The 25,476-nt window shown below is 37.8% G+C and overlaps 1 protein-coding gene across 3 annotated transcripts in view; it reads left to right on the top strand.

Moving 5' to 3' along the window:
• LOC131045342 (COP1-interacting protein 7) overlaps nt 1–25,476 on the top strand; it is an 85,876-nt gene that overhangs the window by 43,904 nt on the left and 16,496 nt on the right. For 2 of the 3 annotated variants that reach the window (XR_009105800.2, XR_009105799.2), the window contains exons 9-12: nt 17–1,995; nt 2,182–3,862; nt 4,050–4,112; nt 4,224–4,370. Coding sequence is in view for 1 of the 3 variants with exons in the window: in XM_057978921.2 (XP_057834904.1) it covers nt 17–1,995; nt 2,182–3,862; nt 4,050–4,112; nt 4,224–4,288 (3,788 nt within the window). In the remaining 2 variants the exon portion in view is untranslated. Of the gene's footprint in view, nt 1–16; nt 1,996–2,181; nt 3,863–4,049; nt 4,113–4,223; nt 4,526–25,476 lie in introns of those variants that run through there. The other variant, XM_057978921.2, reaches the window with a different exon arrangement.

The following is a 25,476-nucleotide window of genomic DNA, read 5'->3' on the forward strand; positions in this document are numbered from 1 at the left end:
GTGTTTTCAATCCCAGAGAACAAGTTATCTCTGGAAGGTCAGGTATCACCAGCACTGGCTGGAAATAATGATTTTGCTCAAGGCCATTTCCAACAGCCTATGATGCCGGTATGGACAGGCCAAGCTCCACAACACATGCAGAATTTTCTATCTTATGGTGTTGGACCTCAACCTACCATGCAAGGGCTTCCTGGGTTTCATATGCAAGGTGCACCTTATTATCATGGTAATCCTTCAAATCCTCCCTTTTATCAGGGTGTGTATCCTCAAGCAGATAATTATCAAGGTTTAGGTGTGCCTCCCCAACATTTACAACCCCGCTGGCCTCTATATGCTGAAGATCCAAGGTTTGCTACAGCTCAAATGACAGAATCATCTGCCATGACTGGAATGTCTTTGGATATGAAACATCATTCAATTAATGAGAGGGACACAACTATAAAATCAGAGACTTCAGATACAGGAAGTCCAAAATCTCTTTCAAAGTCACTGAACCTTTTAGGCCAGGATACTGATTCTGAACCAGAGAGAGAATATATGCCCAGTCAAGAATTAAATAGACATCTGCATCGAAGGTCCAAATCCCCACACAGAAGATCCTCTTCTCCACATAGGAAGATACAGATTGGGCGGGCTGGAAACAAGCGATCTGGCATGGTGGTTATTCGCAATATCAATTATATTACATCAAAAAGATCTGATAAAACAGGCAGAGATGACATTTCAGAAAATTCCAACTCAGAGATGGATAGTAATGGTGAAGATGATCTTAAACAACAAGCTGAAGATGTTCAGTTATGTGTCCATGATATGATTGGCCTTTTTGAGAAGCGCCAGGAATCTGCAGAATCTTTGACAAAAAAGCAAGGCTCTAAGTACTCTGCAGATAGTCAGAATTCCAGGAATAATAAAGGTAATGGTACAAGAAATGACCCCGCTACAGAAGCCGACCAAAAAGATGATGAGAATGAGAGTTGGAGTATCTTCCAGAAATATCTTTTGCAAGATGATGAATCAACTCAGAACAATATTGACAATGTTGATAATGTAGACCAAGGTGGTAAGCAAAAGACTGAAAATGTGGACGACATGATTGTGGCTCACAGAGATGTTCTAGGATCAAAAGGCTGGGAAGCAAACAATGTAATTCGTCTTGAGCAAGAGTTGGTTCCCAAGAAGAAAGAACAGGATCTAGCTAAAGATTCATTTATTTTACCTGAACGGGTTCGCGAAGATGCATTATTGGATGGTCGGGGAATCGGTGAGAGTGAGAAATCTTCAATTCCCAAAAAGTCAATAACTTATGATGATCTGTTCGTTTCTAGAGAAGTGGGGCAGACAACTTCAGATGGTGCCAGCTCAGATCCATTTGCTAGTGGAGAATTTAAGTATACAACCAATCAGCAGAGTGATTATCTACGTACAGACAAGAGTTATGGGCAAGGTATAGGGGATGATTCTTTCATGGTCTCTACTAGATCTATTCCACAGTATCAAACTGGTAATGAGTGGAGGACAATCATGAATATTGACTCTGAACTCTCTGCAGAAAAAGAGGAAAATTCTTCTCATGGTATGCCACATCAGCAACATGAAACTACAAATGATTATGAATGTGATGAGCTATACATTATGCCAGAGCGCATATCTGAAAGGGAGTCCTTAGGTGTACTGTGGGATCCGGCTATGGACTATAAGATGCAGGCTAATATGGCTGATAAGGTAGATCCTCATTCTGGCCATACTGGCATATTCGATGAGATCAAATCTCCAGAAGACAAGGCAAATTCTAAAATGAAGGAAAATCCAAAATCAAAGAAGTCAGAAAAGGATCTGCAATTAAAAGTCATGCAAGAGGTATTGGAGAAAAGAAAAGCAGAAATGGCTGCTAGGATCCCAAGACTAGGAAAACCAAATCCACTAGCTGAAGCACAAATGCGTGCAGAGAAGTTACGGGTGTTCAAAGCGAACTTACAGAAAACCAAGAAGGAGATGGTACTTTTCTTTTCTCCTTAGCCACCTTTTATCTATTGTTCACTTCAGAAAAAGTGAAATTGACCTTGAATTCAAATAATAGCTATGAAAAATTGATTCTTATTTTTGTTTTCTTCCTTATCATGTTTTTGTGTGCATTGGAGCTTATTTTAACATTCTGATTTGTTGGGTAATGTATGATTGCAGGAAGAGAGAGAAAGAAACCGGCTTGAACAATTAAAGATACAAAGACAAAAGAGGATTGCAGCTAGACGAAGTTCCAGTCCAACTTCATCTTCATCAACTTCACAAACCATGAAGCCGCAACTTAAGACTGGTCATGCTAGTACATTATTGTCTCCCAGTTCACAAAAAGGACGAACATCTAGAAACCTGAGTCCTGGGGGTTCTTTCCCTAGTCCATCTGGTTCTAGGTATATTACGAGGTCCTCAAGTGAAATAACAAATGATGTGATGACCCGCAAGAAAAACCTACAAAGCCGCACAAAACCTACTGGAACTAGTCTTAGTAGATCTGTGCCATCCTTGTCTGAGCTGAAGAAGGAACAGGAAGGGACGTATCCAGTTAGTAGAAGATTATCTGCTACTAAGAAGAGCACCGATCAAATTATTTCCTCTAAGAATGGAAAAGAAGGTAGCATAAAACCTAATGGTACAACAACACACGCAACTGCACGTGCTTTAGACAATCTGGATCATAAGAAACGTCATTTAACTGCAACAAGGAAAAGCATTGTTACAGGAAGTGAATCAAAGAACAAGGATACAAGCTTGCAGAAGTCTTCAAAGCACACCAGTGTGCTGGCGTCTCAGAAAGGAAAAGGAAGTATCTTGGCTGCTGATGTTGGAAATAAGAAGTCAGAGGGGAATTTGGAAACTAATATTTCAAGTGCAGATGATAATGATGCTGTATTACAAGATGAAGAAAAATGTCCAGAATCTGTTGAGCCAGGTCATCTCATGGTTAGAGCAGAAGTTTCAGTTGAACTTAAAGACCAAGAAAATGGTTCTATTTCAGACAAATCAGAAATGAAAGCCGGGCTTGGTTCTGGGTGCGTTCCTATCAGTGTTCCAGCTTCAACTAATGCTGGGGGTATTTCTAGTCAGGGCCAATTCGAGTCACTTTTAGAGTCTTGCCATGCCATGCAGCCTGAAGCAGTTTTCATTAGAACCCCAGTATCTTTGGTTGAAGAAAATGAGATTGAAAAGGTTTGTCAAAGAGAATCAGTTCCTTTTAGTTCATATGATATGCACAACACTCCTCATTCTGTAGATTCTGATGTAAGAGAGGATGAAAAAAATGTTGTACAAGCTTCATCATCAATAATTCAAAGAAGTAATACAAATGAATCATATCAAGCACCATTAGCACGTATGACATCCTTTGAGGATACATCTTATAATAAATTTAGTGCATATGATGCTCCTCTAGCCCCTGAAACATCATCTGGACCTCCTGGAATCTTCATTCCCAGGGATCCTGTATCTGAAAACAATAGTCCTCTTGCTTTAAGTTCAGATTTTCCAAATTTAAGTTCACTATCACAGAATGTGCCTAATATTCCACAGTTCACCTCACCAACAGCTAACTGTGGAAGTGTGGATGCTTCTCATTCCCGTCAAAAGGGGAGCAGCGGAGAAAAGCCCAAGGATAGTTCTAAAGGATTCAAAAGACTCCTGAAGTTTGGTAGGAAGGGGCATAATAGCTCAACACCTGCCATTAATGCAGATGCAAATCAGCTGAGAGAGATGGGAAGTAGAACGTCTGAAGATCAAGGGGGCAGACTTGAGGCAACTATAGATTCTGGTACCACAATGAGCCAACTATCAGGGGGGGCAATATCAGATAATGGCATTTCTAGCCAAGGTAGAATAGTTGCTTATGGGATTTGGAAGCAACTTATATGTTTCAGGAATGAATATCTAGATGACTTTGCTTTTTATTTGCTATGACTTTTTGCTATAACTTATTCCATTGTTACTGTAGATGCACTTTACCTCTGTTACTGCTAATCTAACAAGCCATTGTTGTTTCTGGAACTCCAATGCTGCAGCACATTCTCTTGGAAACCTTATTTCTCACGATGATAATAGTTCTGCGACCCATACACACAAAGGTAATAGAAGATTTTCCTAAATATGAAATATGCTTTGTTATTTTTGTTAATTCTTCCTAATTTGTCAACAAATGTCGCATTATATAATTATTTAAGATTCTGATCCTACAGCATCACGCTCCTTCTTTTCACTTTCAAATTTCCGGAGCAAGGGAAGTGAAACAAAATCTAGATGAGGTTTGTGGTACAAAATGGAGGGTCCAATATTTGCAATTGCTGGTAGTTGTTTCAACTGGATGGTACAAATAATTTTTCTTTGTGAGTATAGGCTCTTTGTTGAATATTAATATGTGATTTCTTCTAGTTATATTTCCGGTTCCACTGTAGATATATTACAATTTCTAAAAAATTCAGTGACGGTTCTGTGTAATTCAAAGAGTGTTTAAATTTAAATCCTGTGAAGTTATACATTTTGTATCGCATCAGATACTTTTGGTAGGCTGATTACATATGCTTTTTATATTTCATTGAGCTATATGATAATGTGTATACATAAATTGTGATGTTGGAAAGCATATTTCTAGTTGGCATTTGCTCGAATTAGTTTTTGAGCAGTGAGAATGTTGATGTTGTCTACCTAGATACAACATAGTGTATCTCTGTTATTTATAGCCTATTTTGTCCTTGGGCCCATGTCCTATATTTTATTTAGGAAGATATATGTGTTCATGCTTATTTTAGTATCAAGTTATATGTATTAGTTAATATTCGTTCAATCAGATGACATCAGGAGTATCAAGTGTGAAACAAGCACCTTCATATGGTGGACCCTATAAGTTCAGAAGTTGCCAAGACTAGTCCATGTCCTCTTCACTTCTAAACCAGCACACTCCTCACACCAATAACTATCATCATCCCCCAACTCAGACCTAGGCTCTTGGGGAAATGAGGAAGGGGGCAAGGAGACTTGTATGGCTTCCTCTTAGAGAAATCCCCTTCTGAATCCACTTTTTTTTCAGATGTCTCTCATAATACAAATCAGATTTTTAAGGAAGTTCTGCTGCAATTTTTTCTGCACCATGCCCATAACAAGATTGTTAGGCTTTTTTCCGATGCCATAAAAGAAACTAGCTCTTACCTTAGAATGGAATCCCCACCAAAGGTATTGCTTTCCACGAATCAAATGGAAAATGGAGTTCGGCTAATTTAAGGAAAAAGTCCTTATTTGTAGATTTATGGGGGCTTTTCTCACACTAATGGGATACTTCATGGCAATCCTCAGTTTGTTCAGAGGGGCCCATGGTTTACAAAAAAGTCAGGTTTGTTCATGAAGCATTGATCTCCCACACCTTTAATCCCAAATAATTTTTTTGAGCATAGTTCTAGTATGGGTCAAGGTTCTTAGTGGATATTGGCAAGAATCTAATCCTCAACGGAGTAAAAAGTGAGTACATTCTTGCCTTTGATTTATCAAGTATCCTAGTGTTCTTTAACTACACAAGGATCTATGTCATATATATATACAGAAAAAAATAAAATTAAAAAATATTAAAAAATACAATGATACTTCATCATTGATCAATGGTAGTGATAAAGATAAATGACAATCGATAGTTCAAAATTTCAATATTGTCATATATCATATATGTCTACAATGATTCAAATGAAGATCATTACAATTACAAAATTTGAAAGAAACATAATAATTTTTTTTGTAAAATTTGTCTCAACTCTTCATCAAAAGGATCTAGATCAAGGTCATTGTTTGGTTCTGATGCTATTAAAATGGAGATGGTTAGATCAACATGAATTCATAATAAACAGCCCAACCATAAGCACAACTTGAATTCAAACCATTTAATGACATATCAAAGAAGATTAGCAAAGAAGCAAATGAGAAATATAGATAAACATATAAACTTTACTTCCCCATGATTCTCCCAATGCTATTTGCTCTTGTCCTCCTCTCTACAATCCTATTGCTGTAAGGATGACAAATGAAGATTGAAAGATGGTTGAAGTATTGAATGTGGATTGCTCTCACAATTGCATAACAAGGGTTGGGTGGATGAATGAAGATTTTGACATGGTAAGGGGAAGATGACAATGGATTCTTTGGAAATTCTAGCATAATGATGATATGATAAAGGTGGATTGGTGAATAAATGCTTAGCAGAAAGATGTAAAAATGAAGTTTGTTTTGTGAAGGGTAGGGACTCCAATTTATAGTTCTTCAAATTTGGAATGGACGATAGAGATCAAAAGATTAAAAAGGGCCAGAATTGAATATGAGAGGGGAGGACGAGTGGAGATCCAAGAGATCTAGCCATAAAGGCATTCCTTGTCTCCACACTCCTCAAGGACATGGGGAAGAGGGCGAAGGACATTGGGAAGAGGAACAAGGAATTGAAAATTCTTTGGGAAGATGGTCATGGGGAGAATAAAAGGATTAAGGAATTAAAAATTCCTTGTGAAGGGGAGCACGAAGAAAATAAAAGAATTAAGAAATTAAAAAATTCCTTGAGAAGGGGAACATGAGGAAAATAAAGGAATTCAAAATTTCTTGAATAGACAAAAGTGGAGCATTTAAGGTTGGGAGATGAGATGGGAAAGCCATTTATGACATGTGGTTGACTCATTCTTAGATTAGGAATGTGCAAATAATTAGCGAGGGTGATTAGGTTAGATAATGAGGGATTATAGTGCAAGTGGACAAGTTAGGAGGTTGTGACGGGTGGAGAGAGAATGAGTGGAGAATTTTAAATTGAGAGAAATGATAATGATGCAAGCCTGGATTAATTAGGCTAAATGACAAAGACTAGGAGGAGAATTTGTAGGAACTAGGATATTAGTTGAATTAATTGTGAATTAATTTAACTGATTAGGATTAGAAGGAGGATTGAAATATTTGCTTAAGGTGAGTTTGATTTTAAATCAAATTTTAGAAGAAATGATATATATAATTAATTGATAAATTAATTATATGGATGAAAGGGGGTAATTAATTAAATGTGTTTTAATTAATTTTGGAATAATAAAGGGCTAATATGATTAATAAAATTAATTATGCGATGCGGGGCAATTAATTAAATTTTAATTTAATTAATTTTATGTGTCTACAGGTTCAACATATTTAAAAGATTCATCATCTATATTGATTCAAGATTTGCAATCACTCGAGTTGGTACACTTAGGGGCTAGATCCCGATGTTTTGTTGCCCCTTCCTTGTAGTCATCTTGCTTATGTGATATGAGACACAAGTTGGAATGGATATAAACCAAGGCTTTTTTTTTTTTTTTTTGGAGGCAATTGGTAATGCTTCACTTAGTGGATAAAGATGTATGCTCTCCATTCTGTTCAATCGAAGAATCTACAACATTGAAATTGGAGAGGAAACCAACACAACTTGAAAACAAAAAATTCAAAAGAATTTAAAGAATAGTAATTACCAAGGTCTGCTTACTTGTGATAGAATCTTGATTGCAAGAGGTTGGAAGAACATAATCTTGCTCGTGAAGGTACCACCATGTATGAGCATCTTCCTTGTATTGGTCTCGAAGAGCACAAATACTATGATCTTGTCTTGAGATGAACCTTCCAAATTCATTCCTAATATTATCCACCACTTCTAGATTTGAGAACATTCTTTGGAATGCCAACTTGTACCAATTTTTTACCATCTCTATATGGTGTAGTCCTCCTTGGCAATGAAAATATCTTTGTGCTATGGTATTTGGGGGATAATTCATATGCAAGAAGATGCTATGGTGTGTTCATCTTGTTCTAGTAACGATGAATGATTTTTTCCACATTTTGAGAAAATGTTTCTTTAGGGCCATTCTCTTTTTGTGCTATTATGACTTTATTTTTTCTATCATGGAGTCAATGCTAGCATAGATTTTCCCCAAATGGCCAATATATATCACCAAACCTAATCATACTCACAGTAGGCTCGGTGAAATTGAAGACAATATCCATAGGAGCCCACTAATTCTCATCTTAGATCAATGACTTGACCTAATGGGCCCTCTTTGAATTTAATTGCTTCTAGATGCTCCATTGCTGGCTAACGACCATGACACTCAATGCCCGATGCATCTTCATAAATTGTCTCAAAAACGATTGTGTGATGCAAACCATGTCTCAACAACATAATGTTTTAGAAAATAAGTTAATAACACATAAAAATATAAGTTAATATGACATCAATTAAATAATTATATCAAATTTATCTTCAACAATACCAAATTTGAGAAAGTCTTGAAAATGCCTTGTGACATATAATGGTGTGTCATAAGCATTTGGATCTCCTCACCCCTAGTATATATAGATTTTGCCCACTCTATTTGAGTGTCAATTGCTTGCATCACCAAGTCAAGAGAGTGTATGGTACATGGTTTCCAAAAATTGTGTGCATACCTTTCCTTGACCAAAGCCATTGCAATCTCACAATTTTCTTATTGTTTGCGATGACTTGGACAACTTTTTCAAGATCTATAATTTCTATGGACTCAATGATGATTTTAGAAATGAATTCTACATCATCGATTCACCTCTTACAACCAATCACCTTAAAAAACATTTTCCCTTTGGGGACACTGCAACAATATTTATTAAAGGTTGTTTTTGCAATTAGTCCATCCATTGGAAATAATAGATACTCTTGTTTCAATCTAAGAATCCCTAATTGGTTTGAGAGATGTCTCTGTAATTTTTTTTCTTATGACAATAAGGTGGTGCACACCTTTTCATATATAGGGCCCATAAAACCAGAAGGTGCATTATTGATTGCCATCCCTATTTCTCGCTAATATGGTGATCTCACCAAGTTGAAGAAGAATCATTGGCAAAAATGCAATGTGCAATTTTTTCCTCTACAATGTCTTTTGTTTCATTTTGAAATGCCTTAACCAATGAGCCTCTTTTGTGGGAAGGAGAGGGAACCTCTTCTTGGATAGAAGGCCTCTCCAAAAAAGGATGTCGAGAGGCCAGTATTGAATCTGTGGTGTCTTCATTGATGTTTTTCTTGGTAAATGATGTTTTAGTTTTGCTCTCTCACTCAACATCTGCTTCTTGTTTTTTAAATGAATGCCATGATTTGTTAATTTGACAACCCCTTTTTATTTCACCCTTCACATTTATTAATCCCACACCCACTTATAACACATGAGTGAGCTTTCACTCAACTATATGGGCTCTTAAATTGGACCTCATACTCATTACAATTCCAAATAAAAGCCCCACCTGACGGAAGTTGATCAAGCATTGTAACATATTTCCATCAAGGAGATGCTTGATTATATTTAAATTGTTTGTTTGTTTCAATACCTACTGAACTTGTCACTGCTTCCACTCCCAAACCAAATCAGCAAGGGTCCATTTCCCAATACCCAAGAATCTAGTAACTTGCACGAGAGGTATTGAATGAGAGCAACAAGTATATTACGAGAATATTCCTTTCTAGTGAAGGATTTTTCACGAACATGGTCATTTGAATGGCATTTGGTCTACATATCAATTACAAGGACATAAAAGGTACCCAAGGAGACGAGGGAGTGACCTTGTGAGAATCCTATCAACAATTAATTAGGCTTCCTAAAGAGGTACACTGTCCAATCATGAAGGTAATCACTTGCAAAGCTTAGACAAACTATAGGTCACATATAGAGAGTGGCTTCCAAATCTTCCTCTCCAGTTCTAGGATTTTTTTTGCAATAAGGTTATTGACAATGCTTGTTTTTTGAAAGTTGATTCCACTGCTTCCGACATGGGACCCTCTACATTTGCTTGTATCTTGGTGGACATAGATATCTCCAAAGTTCACGAGGATATCATTTTGATGGTGGGGGTTAGGCCTTAGAATCAACCACTTGACTATGAGCGTCTCCTTTTTAGATGAAGACAACACTTTGCCATCAACCACTTGGCTTCTATTTGTCCACTCTTTTGGCATAAGGGGGAATGTCCATGATCACTTGACTATTCATGCTTCCTTTAGAACAAGTCTTCTTAGGATCTATTCTCTCTCCCCTAGTGGCAAGTCATGTTTGTGAGGGGGTTTCTCATGTAGTTGTCAAGTCTTTGGAGAGAAATATTCTTTTGGTTCCTTCAGTTCCTATTGGCGAAGCGTGCACTTAGCCTATTTTGGCTACTTTGTGCTCCATTTTCGCTACTTTTGTTATACCTTTGTCTTTGGTGTTGAATCCACTTGCTCTTGAGGTAGTTGATTGACGATAGGCATTATTAGCCAAGTGCTCCTCTACTTTTGTTGTACCCATGGATGGGCTTGCTTTGGGGGAATCCCAAAGAGGTACAATGTCCAATCATGAAGGTAATAACTTGAAGAGCTTGGACAAACTATAGGTCACATATAGAGAGTGGCTTCCAACTCTTCCTCCAATTTATGTTTTTTTTTTCCGATGAGGTCATTGGCAATGCTATTGGTTGTTTTTTGAAAGTTGATTCTACTGCTTCCTACATGGGTCACTCTACGTTTGCTTGTATCTTGGTGGACAATTATCTCTAAGGTTCTTCATGAGGATATTGTTTTGATGATGGGGGATATGCCTTAGAATCAACCACTTGACTATGAGGGTCTCCCCTTTAGACAAAGACACTGTTTTTCCATCAATCACTTGGCTTTCAATTGTCAACTCTTTTGGCATAAGGGGGTGGTCACATGGGAAGGAAAGCTCATGAAGATCACTTGACTATTAATGCTTCCTCTTTGAACAAGTCATGTTTGCGAGTGGGGTTTCTCATGTAGTTGTCAAGTCTATGGAGAGAAATACTCTTTTCGTTCCTTTAGCGCCTATTGGTGAAGCCCATCCTTCATCTATTTTGGCTACTTAGTGCCTTGTTTTTGTTGCTTTTATTACATACCCTTGGCTTTGGTGTTGAATCCACTTTCTCTCGAGGCGTTTGATTGCTGATAATCATCATTAGGTAGGTGCTCCTCTACTTTTGTTGCACCCATGGATGGGTTTTTTGAGGGAGAATCCTTTCAAAACTATTTTACCTTAAAAAAAATGGATGCTTAAAAAAAAATGAAGCTAGATTCTCTAGTCCAAGCCCTTTTTTAGAAAACAAAAGTCAACACTAAACGTTCCAAATAATTCCTATGTGAAGCACTAGAAAGACTAGGGAGGAAAAACCACAAATGGATTTACATATATTAAGAAGAAACACTCACACCTGTCATTGAGGTTCACCTTGTTTGAAGCTTTTGAATGGTCACCACCAATGATTGTTTGAAGACAAATACACAATATAGGCTAATATAACAAAAAAGTTTGGTAGAGTTAGATGTTTCTTAATTTTGAGAATCTTTTCTATGAATTTTCTCAAATTGGAAATGAAAATTTGATTTTTAATTCCTCTGCTACTAATATCTAAACGTCACTGTTGTTGATTTTAATTTTCTGAAAGCTTGATATAATAATATTGCATGGGTGAAGAGGGTAAATTATGCTTGTAGAGCTCTTCTTCAAGTGCATGATCAAGATAATACTCAAGGAAGAAGTCCCAACTAACTCAATGTCAATAGTTGCAGTAAGAATGGGGGGTGGAAAAGGGCAAGTATTAATCAGGAAGTTACATCAACCCTAGCACTATCACTATGGAAGGACCATATTGGATAGAGGAAAACAAGGGGGAGAGGGGGACACTCCATTGTAGGATGACGATTGCAAACATTAACGTTTGAAGGATATATCATACAAGAACTTTAGCTTGATGGGACATACAAAGTGATATAGTGGTATCATGTTATGTTTATAATTTTACAATCCATTTTGCTATTTGATTCACTCACTATATATACAACTACAACTAGTCGATCCCACTCACGCTACCATGGGCTTGAGAAATTTTGTAGATATTGATCTTGAAGAGTTTTGACATGCTTTGTTTGGGTTCAATTTCCAAAGATGGGTGAATCAACCCTAAAGGGGAATGTGACAACTTTTATTAGCAATAAGAGTGGAATGGACCACTATTGCTACTAATGATTCCAGGAGTTATATTGTAAAAATTCCAACATAACCTTTTTTCTTTTTACTGCGAGGAATCAAAAGTTTAACCCGACAACCCATAGCTTAGCTCTTTACAAGGCTTACTTCTTATTGTCAAATAAATCCATTTTTGTTTATTAGTTGTCCTACATTTTATTTGTTTTTGTTATTTTTTCTTGTTCTTTTTTAATTGTTATTCTTTATGGAAGGTAACAAGAGACATCAAATCTTCAATTGATTTTTTTTTATAGTAGCCAAAATTTCTAGTGGTTGTATGCCAAGAAACAATTCAAAGTTTGTGACCAAGACAAGTTGAAGGATTTATTTCCTAAGATCATTGATGTTGCGTAAGAGAGATTTAGTCCTTGTGAAAACATTCACTAGATATGAAGTACTCAAACTAGTCAAACACCATTAGGATAAAGATTAGGATGTATGCCCAAATTTTACTAAGGGCATTGTAAGACTAGAAATCCTAGCATGCACATATTGTCATAAGGCAATCACAAAACCCTTGTATCTATGCAAAGATCATGCCTACTAATGAATAATGTGAAACAAGTGCAAGAAACAGGCAAAACCAACCTAGGTTCAAACCCCATGGGTTCGTCTCTACCGTGTTAACAATGGAGCATGCTTTATCTTGGGGAGAGCCTTGGAGAAATAGTGGGGCTTCTTGCCTGTAGTGCTTACATCTTTGGTTCAAACCATAAAGTTTTTGAATCATTATCGATCATAACAGATGGCTGCCAGAGGTGTTTCCTGCCCGCTGGGGATTTTTTGAATCCCCTCTGACTGTTGGTGCTGCGAATGGGGGATCTCCTTCCCCGTTGGCTTCTCCTTCCGCTTTGGGTGCTCGTTCGCCACCTTCTACGCAGGGTCTTCCCTCTTCGGGTGTGGGTGCTGTGTCTGCTCCACCTCCTGGGGGTAACCGCTATAAAGCTGGGGTTGCAAAGATGTTTGCTCCTGTGGCCGAGCCTTTTCCTGTTTGCAGGTCCATTGCCATTTCTCTAGAGGAGGATACTAAGGATGAGATTGATCATGCTGCCTCTGTTTTTGCTGCTCATGGTATTATTTGTAGATTTAGAGGTTTTTGGCCCAACCTTCTTGATCTTCATGCATGAATATCCAAGCACTGGGAGACCATCTTGTGTGGTACAGTTCATATCTTTCCTTTGGCTAAAGGTTTTTTCATAGCAAAATTTGACAATGTTGAGGACATAAACTGTATTCTATGTGATCATTTCTTCAGTTGGGATGATCGCTTTGTGTTAGGCACAAAGATTTCAATCCCTCTTCTGAAACTTTCAACAAGATGCCTATTTGGGTTAGGCTCCCTAACCTCCCACTCCATCTTTGGGTGGATTCTCTTCTGCAGGAAGTGGGTGGGGCTCTTGGGAACTTTCTGATGTTCGACGATGATTCTTTTAATATTCACCATTCTACCTATGCTCACATTTTGGTGGACATTGATGTGTCTAATGGTTTGCCTGCAGAGATTAAGCTTATGTCTTCTAAAGGCCATTGGATTCAGCCTTTGGACTATGAAGGGATTCCCTTTAGATGCAAAAAGTGCTTTGAAATGGGTCATGTTGCTGCTAAATGTGATCTTGGTGTTACTAAGAAACGTTCTGTGTCTTGGTGGAATGGTGCTTCAACTCAACATTATTATGTTGTGAAGAAATCTTCACAGTGAAGTTTCTCCCAGGTGGTTGCTTAGGATAGCCCAACTGCTATTACGGCTCCTCTGGCGGATGAGGAGGCTTCCTCTAGGGAGGGTGGTTCTGATTCTTTTTGGCCTTTGGAGGCTGTTGGGGCTTGTGGGTTGCAGGTTGGTGTTTCTTCTGATGTGTTTGTCCTTCCTGTTTCTGACATGGAGGAAGTTGATGTTGCTGGCTCTTTGGATGCTGCTGTTCCTTTGGGCTTGGCTAGCTCTTTCTCGGGTCCTTTGCACCCGACTTCTTGGATGGATTCCACTGCGAAGGTGGAAGAAGTGTGGATATCGACGAAAAGGAAAAAATCTAAATCTGCGAGTGCTTTGATATGACACTTCGCTCCCATAAAGGGAAGAAGTAATGTGTTGCTTGTCCTCTTCTGGTTGAGGGAGGCAGCTAAAACCCTTTGTTGTGTGCTTTCCTTGGTGTATGATAGCAATTTTAGAGGGCTTGCCTTGTTGGTTAGGGCATGCTGTCTTTTCCACTAGTACATGGTGCTTGTAAATCCCTGGGATAGTTTCTTGCTATCCTGTTTTCTTGTGTTGGTTTGGGCTGCTAGTGTTTAATGTTTATCAATCTAGACAACCTTATCTATTGGGTTCCAGTCCTTCGTTCTCTTTTGTAAGGGGTTTCTGGTCCCCTCAAAACATGTTTTTGCCTAATAAAAAACAATCAACAAATTATAGCTTTTCAAACACATTTAAATTCTCTCCATTGTTCTTGAGTTCGGTTTGAATTTATTTGAATGTTGCTATCATAAATATGCAAGCACAAATGATAATAAATTAAAAGAAAAGCTCGAGGTTGTGGTTAAATAGATAATGGGTGAAGAGATTCAAATATATAGATTGAGAGGAGGGAAGATCAACGACTAAGTTTGAATCTAGCCCATATGAGATTGATAGTTGAGATAGAATGAGAGGAAATGGAGGCTAAAAATGGAAAAGAGAGTGGGAAGAGGTGGAGGAGTGATGGAAGAAGTGGAGGAGTGATGGAAGAAAAGAATGGACAAGTAGTTCGGTGGTGGAAGAATTAAATACTTAAAATTATTTAATTCATGTACAAATTTTATATATTTTGAGAAGAACTAAGGTAGATATAAATAATTAAATATATTGGAATAATTTATTTAACTATAGAGGAACACTAGTAAATTAAATAATTAAAGTAATCATTTAATTACAATTGATTGGAAGAATGACTAAAGTATTACTTCAATAATAATAAAATATTTAGTTAATGCGTATGGGCAAAAATTGATATTTAATTAATGTCAAAAGAAAGGGATAATTAGAAAAATAATCAAAGTATGTAATTATTTCAATTAATCATGAAGAAGCGATGATGAGAAATTATGAGGAAAAATAGGTTAATTTTTAGTGTCTACATTTTTCCCTTCTTTGAGACAATGCGTATTTCAACATTGTTTGAAAGGAAAAGAGAAATTTTGGATAGGCGAAGGTGGCAGAAATATAGTGAAAATGGCTAGTAAGGGTAAAGGGATGAGTCATGATAGGGTTTCGAAGCTCCATGAGTCAACACTAGGTCAACAAGGGGCCTATAATGGAAAGGGGAGGGGCACATTAGCCTCATTTGCACACTCTTAGGCTTCCAAGTGTCACTTTTAGAGATTAGTTTGTACTTTTTGAGATAGCAGGCATTCTATGTAGTGGATCCAAGTGTTCGAGAGGCTAGCCGAGTATGAGCCACCGATAGGTTTTCTATCCCACTTTGTCAATTCGGACCGAGCGTGCCTAAATGTAAGATCATAAATCCTAGCATGCACAAATGGTTGAAGGACAACCACAAAACCTTAGAGTCTATGCAAAGATTGAACGGTACAAACGGAGAACGTGAAACAATTACAAGAAATAAGGACAACAATAATCAAAATATACCTTTTCAACACTCATTTTAATTCTCTCCATTGTTCCTGAGTTCTCTTCAAATTTATTTGATTGTTGGTCTTAGAAGTCCACAAGCACAAATGATAATAGATAAAAGAAAAGCTCAAGGTTGTGGCTAAGAGATAATGAATGAAGGGATTCAAATATATAGATTGAGAGGAGGGGAGGTCAATGGTTGAGTTTGAATCTAGCCTAGAGGAGACCGACCATTGAGATTGAATGAGAGGAAGTGGAGGTTAAAGATGGAAAAGAAGAGATGGAAGAAGTGAAATGGTTGAAGAAAATAATGGACTAGTGGCTAGGTGGTGGAAAAATTAAATAATTAAAATTCTTTGATTCATGTGCCTAGGATGTAAATAAATAAAACACAAATTTTATTTATTTTTAGAAGAACTAATGTAAAGGATAATAATTAAATAAATTGGAATAATATATTTAACTATAGAGGAACATTAGTTAATTCAATAATTAAAGTAGTCATAATGGTTTGGAAGAATGACTAAAGTATTAATTAAATAATAAAAAATATTTAATTAATTAGCACGGGCGAAAATCAATGAACTAATCAAATAATAATTTTTTTTAATATCAGAAGAAAGGGATAATTAGTAAAATAATTAATTAAAAATTATTTTCTTAATTCATGAAGCAACGATGAGAAAGGATGAGTAGAAAGAGGTCAATTTTTAGTGTCTACATGCATTAGTAGGTAACACACCTAACAAATTTTGTGTTAGCAAGTGCAACATAATGAGGCAATACAACTTGCTCGCATACACACGTTTAGTCACACACAACTACACTAACACAAATACCAAACATGCGTAAGATAGGTTAAATTGACACACAAGTAGAGAGATGGCCTCCTCTCATCTATGAAGGGTTGCATATGTCATAATGTGGCACTAACACACGCATTACTAGAAGACCAAACTCAATACAAGAAGCATAACAACATTCATTCCTTTGATCATTAACTAATTCTCTAAGATGAAGTGTGTGTCTAGAATGTTATTACATCTGTCTCTGTCTCTGTCCCTGTCTCTGTCTCTGTCTTTGTCTATACACACACACACATTATGTATACACACATGCATTTATATATATGTGTGTGTATGTGTATGTTATGAAATTAATTGCAAAAGATAAATATATTAGGAGATATGCTGCAAATACTTTATAATAATATGCCACTTCGAGGGACCAACCTCCTTATCCGCTTTGAGGCCGACACTTACAATAGCATTCACCAAGAACTTAATACTCAACACGAGGATAATAACTAACCTATAACTCCTATATATACAATATTTATGCCTTGGATACCATTTAGGCTGACTTAGGTACTTAAATATAACTCTTAGGATGACCTGAATTCATATATATGATTATAATAATGATTATGTCGCTTATTTAAGAGTTAAGGTAGCCACAAGTTGACTACTCATAACACAATACATACTACAGGGTTAGGGGCATATCATTGCCTCCCTCTTTGCAAAACCATTGTCGTCAATGCTAACTTTTTCTTCTTCTTCTTCTTCATCTCCTTGGTTTTGCTTTCGTTGCTTCTTTTTGTTTCTTGTTTTTCTTGCCCTTGCTCTTGCTCTTTCTCTCGTGCTTGCCCTTTTTCTTGCTTTTGTTCTTACTTTTGTTCCTACTCTTGCTCTTGCTCTTGCCCTTCTACTTCTTTTTCTTTTTCTTGTTCTTATGCTTCTTGTACTTGTTTTATTTTCTTTTTCTTTTTTTTCTACAATGCCTATATATCACTTTTTAAAAAAGAATCTCCAAGAAATTAGCTATTTTGTAGCATTGAGAGTGAAATTATTAGAAACACTAATTTCATAGTAAGTCACTTATTTTTACTCTAATTGCTTTATTGGATTGAATCCACTTCAAGGGGGATACCTTTGGTGCAGGAGCACCTAGCACAAGATGGCCACCATGATGCCAATTTTGTAATAGGTTAAGGTTTTTGAGTTCTTGTCATGAATAAGGTCTTAGAAGATCATCTTTGATGTAATAAAGGTCATTAAGATCATTAGGTGGTGTGTTGAGTCCTATTAGGAGTAATGTTGACAAATATTGTCAAAATTGTCATTGTGTGGAAAATGTGTCAATGGGTTCAATATGGTGTTCGATGATGTGTAAAGGTCTTATAGACCTATTTGAACCTACTTATGTCAGTTTTGAGTCATGATGGTCTTAGGTTAAGTCTAGGATCAATTTTAGACAAAATTGCCATTGTTGTCAAAAGTTGACAAAGCAACTTTTTGCATTTATATGGGTGATTAGGTGTTAGTTTGGTAAAACAAGTTCAAAAGTCAGTTAGAGACGTTGGGGAATAAGGAGAAATATACCTCTTTCCCATCAATCCACAGGTCTGTTGGGTAATGTAATGAAGCATTTTCAATAAAATTTCTGAGTTTACCCTACAATTTCTTTAAGTTCTCAGGCACACAGTCTGCTATTTTGAATTTTTCATTGATTAAATCTATTCATTGGATTTGCAAATCAATTGGAGATGATAGAGGAGTGAATCCTCTGCATTTTCCTTTTTGTATCATTGAATTTCATTCCGATTTGAAAAATATATTAATTTTAGTAAAAACTATCAAAACCCTAGTCTAGGGTAACCTGCGACAATAATTAATGTATTTGGGGTCACTTCCACGTTGATGAATCCATGACAAAACGTGGAATGACCCTTGACAACATGTATTTTGTTTGTAAACTGTTTGCAGGGTCCCTTGAAAAGATTTGCACATGCTAGGGAGGACACAAAGTCTGAATTTGTGTCTCATACTGTGACAAACAACAAGTTGTTGATGTTTTGAAGGAAATCCAATCCGAGGAGGGCTTGGGAGGATAAGTGGAGACCTGGAAGATGGTGTGAGAGTGTCACAAATATGGTCCAAGTGGTTAGTGATCAAAAGAACCAACCAAACTATGAAGGTTTATGACTGTCCCAGTGAAAGAACATTGACTGTCACAGTTTGACAGTGAGTAGGTTCATTGAAAGTTGCAAGGTTGAAATGTGAGTTGTTGTTGATTTTGAGGAAGGGGAAGAGAATAGAGAATTCCTCCTACATCTTGACTAGTGTTTGAAGGCATCAAGAAGGGAAGGTGAGCCATGAATCCGTGATTGTTCCTGCACATAATGTGACTATCCTAGATAATAGTAAAACAACAGTGAATGTTGTTGTGACCTTTGGGTGGTTGGGATGATAAAGAGCCATGGTTGTACATGTTGGGAAGTCCTTGGAGTGTTGAAGAGTACATTTTCTTGTGGGTATCTATTACATGTTGTGAGTTGGGCATTAGTGGAGATTGGAAGTCCTAATAGGGGGATGGTCTTGAGTGAGTGGCTACAAAGGGTGTTGGTGGTGTTTGCATGTTGGAGAGTTGGGATTGGGATTTAGACATGTTGGTTTGTCCTATTTGGATGTATGTCAATGGTTGGATAAGGGTTGATGAGTAAGGGTGTACCTTTGGGGTATTGAAACCTTACGATTATTTAATAACCTTGTCAGGGATTTTGTGAGTTAGTGAAGGGTTGACACCTATTTGATTAGGTGAGTTGGGAGAAATATCTCCCTAGTTGGTTGAGTTTGTTGGATGCTCTGCATCAAAGTGATACCAGAGCAAAGGGAGTAGGTTCCTTGAAGGAAGAAGTTGAAGGTTGAAAGAAGGAAGTTTGAGAAGTTGAAGACAATATGCCCCCAAGGGTTAGTGCAACAGTTGCTAGGGAGTTGAGAGCCCTAAGAGAGAGGATGGAAGCATTAGAGGCCAGAGATAGAAGGAGAGGAAGGGTTGTGTTGGAATTAGGGAACATTGAGGGGGGGGGGGGGGTGGTGAATCAGTGTTTTGCAAATTTTAAACTTGTTATTCTGATTCTTTAACCACCAAATGCATAAGAAGGAAAGTAAAGTGCAACAACACAAAACAAACAACCATGCAACCATAACACCAATATTTTTACGTGGAAACCCAAATGGGAAAAACCACGATGGGATTTGAACCCAAAATATTATTCCACTATGGCCAGTAGCAAAACAATATTACATAAGGGGAATGAACTTGCATTCAGGCTCACTGCTCACTGCTCAAATACAAAGGGCTACAACCTAGAGGAAGGCTCACTGCCTTACAATTGATTACAAATTGATTACAACAAGTAGTGAACTGGAAAATAGCATCTAACTATGCCAAAAATCAGTTCCGGTTAAGTGCAAAATGATCCTCTGCAACTGATCTGCTTATCTGATCTGTTATGCTCTACAACTACTTACCGAATCAACCAAGATCAAAATGCGCACGTGAAACTGCACTCAATCTCTCAAAAACGGTCTACCACATCACACATCACACCAAATGCATCATCCAAATCAGTCTTATATATCTGCAATCACAAAATGAAACATTCATCAAGTCGGCCATCTTTATTATGCAATGTAACGTGTAACCAAGTGTCGACTTAGACCGGATCTCTAAAACATATGTGGATCAACCAAATGATGTCAAAATGATTTCTACATGTCTGCCCTATCATCCCATGCAAAAATCTGTCCACTGAAATCATTGCAAAGATTCCAGACCAGAAGTGCTCTTCGATCCTGAAATACCGGTGACAGATTACCGGACCACTCCCTTTGTCGGTTACCAAAATCCATAACTACTGGATAGGATTTCCATGGAGAATTGCCATCAATGACTGTTAATTTTAGTACTTTCAGATTAGATGAAACTCAGAAAATCAGAATTTGTTTCTAACTAGGTTAATTAGATTTATTGGTTTTCAGATTTAAGCATAGTAAGAAATGAATGCAAAAGAGACAAGACAAAGTTACCCTGGGAAAACCTCCTAGGAGGAAAAACCCAGCCAGAAAAGATCCTCAGATCTGATTATGGTTTTAGATTCAATTGACAATTACATACTTATCTGGAGTATAGAAGTTGCAGTCACAAGGAAGATGATATAGAAGACTACACAGCTAGTTTGTTGACAGTGATCATGATTTACAGTCCTTCTAACTTGTCTTGCTGTACATGCACCTTTCAACTAGTTCACAGTCCTTTGCTTGAGCCTTCAATGGAGATCCCTGTCTTTGATGATAACTTGTGATCACCAATTAGATCTGCTGCACATACATGGAGTTCACTGTGATCACCAATTAGATCTGCACATACATGGAGTTTGCTGTGATTACCAATTAGATCTGCACAACATGGAGTTCGCTGTGATCACCAATTAGATCAGCACATACGTGGAGTTCGCTGTGACCTAACTGATAATTTGCTGCCTATGAATGAAGTTCACTGTGATCTGCTGCTTGCAAAGGAGTTCGCTACCCAAGAAGGATATATTTCGCATTTACTTGAAACTGCATTATTGATATTGTGAGAGGTATATGTCTTATTTATAGGAGAGCAACCACTCCTAATCAAGTCGGCTTATGATGAATTAATAACCTTTAATTTATTTGCATCACTTTAATCGAAACCCTTTATTAGATAGGGTCGGCCCTATTCATGTAAGCATGTTATCTTGCACGTAGCGTGGTATTGAAGAGTAGTGTGGTGTTAAGGAGTGCGTGATGTATGGGGCCCAGCCCTAAGAGTGGTGTGTGGGATGAGAAGGGCCCAACCCTAAGAGTAGCGTGTGAGAGGAGAGGGGCCCAGCCCTTGGCGGGTTTCAATGTTGCCTTAAGGCAATTGGAATCCGCATTCTACCTAGTTACAATCAACAATGACAACCCTAATCCATTATCCATGCATTGGTATCCACCAGATGAGTGTCAATTGCCAACAAGTGGCTGATGAAGAGACTAACCAAGAATAAGGAGAGGATGAAGATGAAGCCCCACAAGAGGAAGAAATGGACCCGGAGGATGCAAGGATGGAAAAACTCATTAAGGCAGCCAGAGCAAGTGACCACAAAGCCAAGGCAGATCAACCCATGTATGTTGGCAAACTGGATGGAGAAGAACTCATAGATTGGATTGGAGCCTTGGAAAACTACTTTGAATGTGAAGAGGTGAAAGAGAATCAAAAGGTAAAGGTGGCTAAGTCAAGGTTGAAGGGATGTGCCCTACTTTGGTGGGATTGTGTGCATGCTGATAAGTGGAAGAAGGATAAGCCAAAGATAACTTCATGGTACAAAATGGTGGAAAAGATGAAGGGGAAGTTCTTACCTAATGACTACAAGGTCCAATTGTACAAGAGGCTGCAAAATCTAAGTCAAAAGGATATGGATGTACAAGCCTACATGGAGGAATTTCACAAGTTAGACATAAGGGCAACACATGAGGAAGATGTTGAAGAAAAAGTATCAAGATATCTTGGTGGCTTGAGGTATAACATCGAGGATGAACTTAGTCTCTCCACACTTAGAACAATAGAAGAGTGTTACAAGTAGGCCATGAAGGCTGAGGAGAAGTTGAAGAGGAGACAAGAGAAGACTACAAGAGGGAGAGGTAGTACTTCAAGGGGAAGAGGCACCTTTTCTACATCAAAACAGTCTAACCAAGGACAAGAAGATGCTGGTAAGAGTAAAGAACAATAGGCTGAATCTAGAGGTGGATGGAGAGGTGGAAGAACAAATGCAAGGGGCAGAAATATGGGTCAAGGAAGTGGATCCAATTTGTTTTCAGGAAGATGCTATACCTGTGGTGAGTTTGGACATCCATCCTTTAAGTGTCTTGATAATTTTGGTGCTACTTCTAGTGGTAGTGAAAGAAGAGATGAGAAGAGAGTCCAAATTGTGCAAGAAGAGGATGAAGGAAGTGTCAATTCTCCAATTAAGGGATGTGAACTAGAAGTTGGTGAAGCATTGATGATACAAAGACAACTTTTGAAAGCCTCCAAGGAGAAGGAACCAATGCAAAGGAGAAGTCTATACAAGACCACTTGCAAGAGCAAAGGTAAAGTGTGTAAGTTGGTAATTGATTCAGGATCTACTGATAACACAATGTCAAAAGAAGTGGTTGATAAGTTAGGATTGGTGAAGGTGCCACATAAGACACCCTATAAGGTCTCGTGGTTGAATGATGATCAGTCACTTCTAGTCAATGAGCAGGCTCTAGTTGAGTTTCAGATTGGACAATATAAGGACAAGGTGCTTTGTGATGTTCTACCAATGCAATGTTTCCATTTGTTGCTTGGAAGGCCATGGAAATTTGACAAACATGCTATGTATGATGGAAGGGCCAATACCTATCAGATTGAACATGAAGGGGACTCCTTTACTTTACTTCCATTGAAAGAGGATGTAGGAGATTAGACAAGGGCAACAAGAGTAGTCATGATGGGTACTAAGGATTTTGTGAAAGTGGAAAAGAAGGATGCCATTGCTGTTGGGAGTGTATTGTGCCCCATATCCAATGAGAAGGTTGAAGGCACGATCAGCCCTAAACAAGGAGGAGCAACAAGAACACAAAAATCAGATATGGTGTTTGACAAAGGTGTGAGTAGAAACCAAGGGACGGTTAGAGGCCATAACCAGTCAAAAAAGTTGGATACATGTCAGCAACCAAGAGGTTGGAAGAGGAAAATCAGAGAACCTCCAAGGTTAGGTGCAAATATAGGTCTAAGGACAGTGGTAGAGGCAAAGGATGGCAAAGGGAAGCCACCAAGGAGAAGCACTAAGTGGCAACAAGACAACTTAAAGAACCAAGTTGATACAAGCACTTGGAACACTTCAAGGAAAGGTCAGAGCAGAAGACCATCAAGGAAAATCCATGGAAGGCAAGGCAAACAAATCTTCAACACTTTCTCTTGTGACAAGAGATTCATCTTAGGGGGGCTGTATGGTGCAAGAGCACCTAGCACAAGATGGCCACCATGATGTCAATTTGGTAATAGGTTAATGTTTTTGAGTTCTTGTCACGACTAAGGTCTTAGAAGACCATCTTTGATGTAATAAAGGTAATTAAGATCATTAGGTGGTGTGTTGAGTCCTATTAGGAGTCATGTTGACAAATATTGTCAAAAATTGTTATTGTGTGGAAAATGTGTGTCAATGGGTTCAATATGGTGTTCAATGATGTTTAAAGGTCTTATAGACCTATTTGAACGTACTTATATCAGTTTTGAGTCATGGTGGTCTTAGGTTAAGTCTAGGATCTATTTTAGACAAAAATGCCAATGTTGTCTAAGCAACTTTTTGCATTTATATGGGTGATTAGGTGTTAGTTTGGTAAAACAAATTCAAAAGTCAGTTATAGACGTTGGGGAATAAGGAGAAAACTATATATACGTCTTTCCCATCGACCCACAGGTCGGTTGGGAAATGTAATGAAGCATTTTCAATAAAATTTCTGAGTTTACGCTGCAATTTCTCTAACTTCTCAAGCACACAGTCTTCTATTTTGAAATTTTCATTTCTTTAATCTATTCATTGGAGTTGCAAATCAATTGGAGATTATAGAGGAGTGAATCCTTTGCATTTTCCTTTTTGTATCATTGAATTTCATTCTGATTTGAAAAAGATATTAATTTTAGTAAAAACTGTCAAAATCCTAGTCCAGGGTAACCCGTGACAGTAATTAATGTATTTGGGGTCACTTCCACGTTGATGAATCCATGACAAAATGTGGAATAACCCTTGACAACATGTATTTTGTTTGTAAACTGTTTTTAGGGTCCCATGAAAACATTTGTACGTGCTAGGAAGGACACAAAGTCTGAATTTGTGTCTCAGACTGTGATAGACAACAAGTTGTTGATGTTTTGAAGGAAATCCAGTGTGAGGAGGGCTTGGGAGGATTGGTGGAAACCTGGAAGAGGGTGTGAGAGTCTCACAAATATGGTCCAAGTGATTGGTGATCAAAGAACCAACCAAACTATGAGGGTTTATGACTGTCCCAGTGAAAGAACATTGACTGCCACAGTTTGACAGTGAGTAGATTCATTGAAAGTTGCAAGGTTGAAATGTGAGTTGTTGTTGAGTTTGAGGAACGAGAAGAGAATAGAGAATTCCTCCTACATCTTGAATAGTGTTTGAAGGCATCAAGAAAGGAAGGTGAGCCATGAATCCATGACTGTCCCTGCACATAATGTGACTGTCCTAGATAACAGTAAAACAATGGTGAATGTTGTTGTGACCTTTGGGTGGTTGGGAGGATAAAGAGCCATGGTTGTACATGTTGGGAAGTCCTTGTAGGAGTGTCAAGGAGTACATTTGTTTGTGGGTATCTATTACATGTTGTGAGTTGGGTATTAGTGGAGATTGGAAGTCCTAATAGGGGGATGATCTTGAGTGAGTGGCTACAAAGGGTGTTGGTGGTGTTTGGATGTTGAAGAGTTGGGATTTGGATTTAGACATGTTGGTCTGTCCTATTTGGATGTATGTCAATGGTTGGATAAGGGTTGATGAGTAAGGGTGTACCTTTGGGGTATTGAAACCTTATGAGTATTTAATAGCCTTGTGAGAGACTTTGTGAGTTAGTGAAGGGTTGACACCTATTTGAATAGGTGAGTTGGGAGAAAGATCTCCCTAGTTGGTTGAGTTTGTTGGATGCTCTGCATCAACCTCCAATAGTCTTCAATAAAAACTTTGAGGGGGAAACCTCTTAATCCACTTGTAATGAAATAACTATTGTTCTTACTCTTTTTCTTTGTCTTGCTCTTGCCCTTGCTCTTGTTCTTGCTCTTGCTCCTACTCTTTCTCTTGGTCTTTTTCTTCTACTTGTTTTACTTTTTCTTGTTACCCTACCTTTTTTCTTTTGTTCTTCTTTTGCAAATCCTATATATCACTTTCCCAAAACAATCCAAAAAATTAGTTGATTT

The sequence above is a fragment of the Cryptomeria japonica genome, chromosome 8 (genome assembly GCF_030272615.1).
Source record: "Cryptomeria japonica chromosome 8, Sugi_1.0, whole genome shotgun sequence".
Taxonomy (NCBI): domain Eukaryota; kingdom Viridiplantae; phylum Streptophyta; class Pinopsida; order Cupressales; family Cupressaceae; genus Cryptomeria; species Cryptomeria japonica.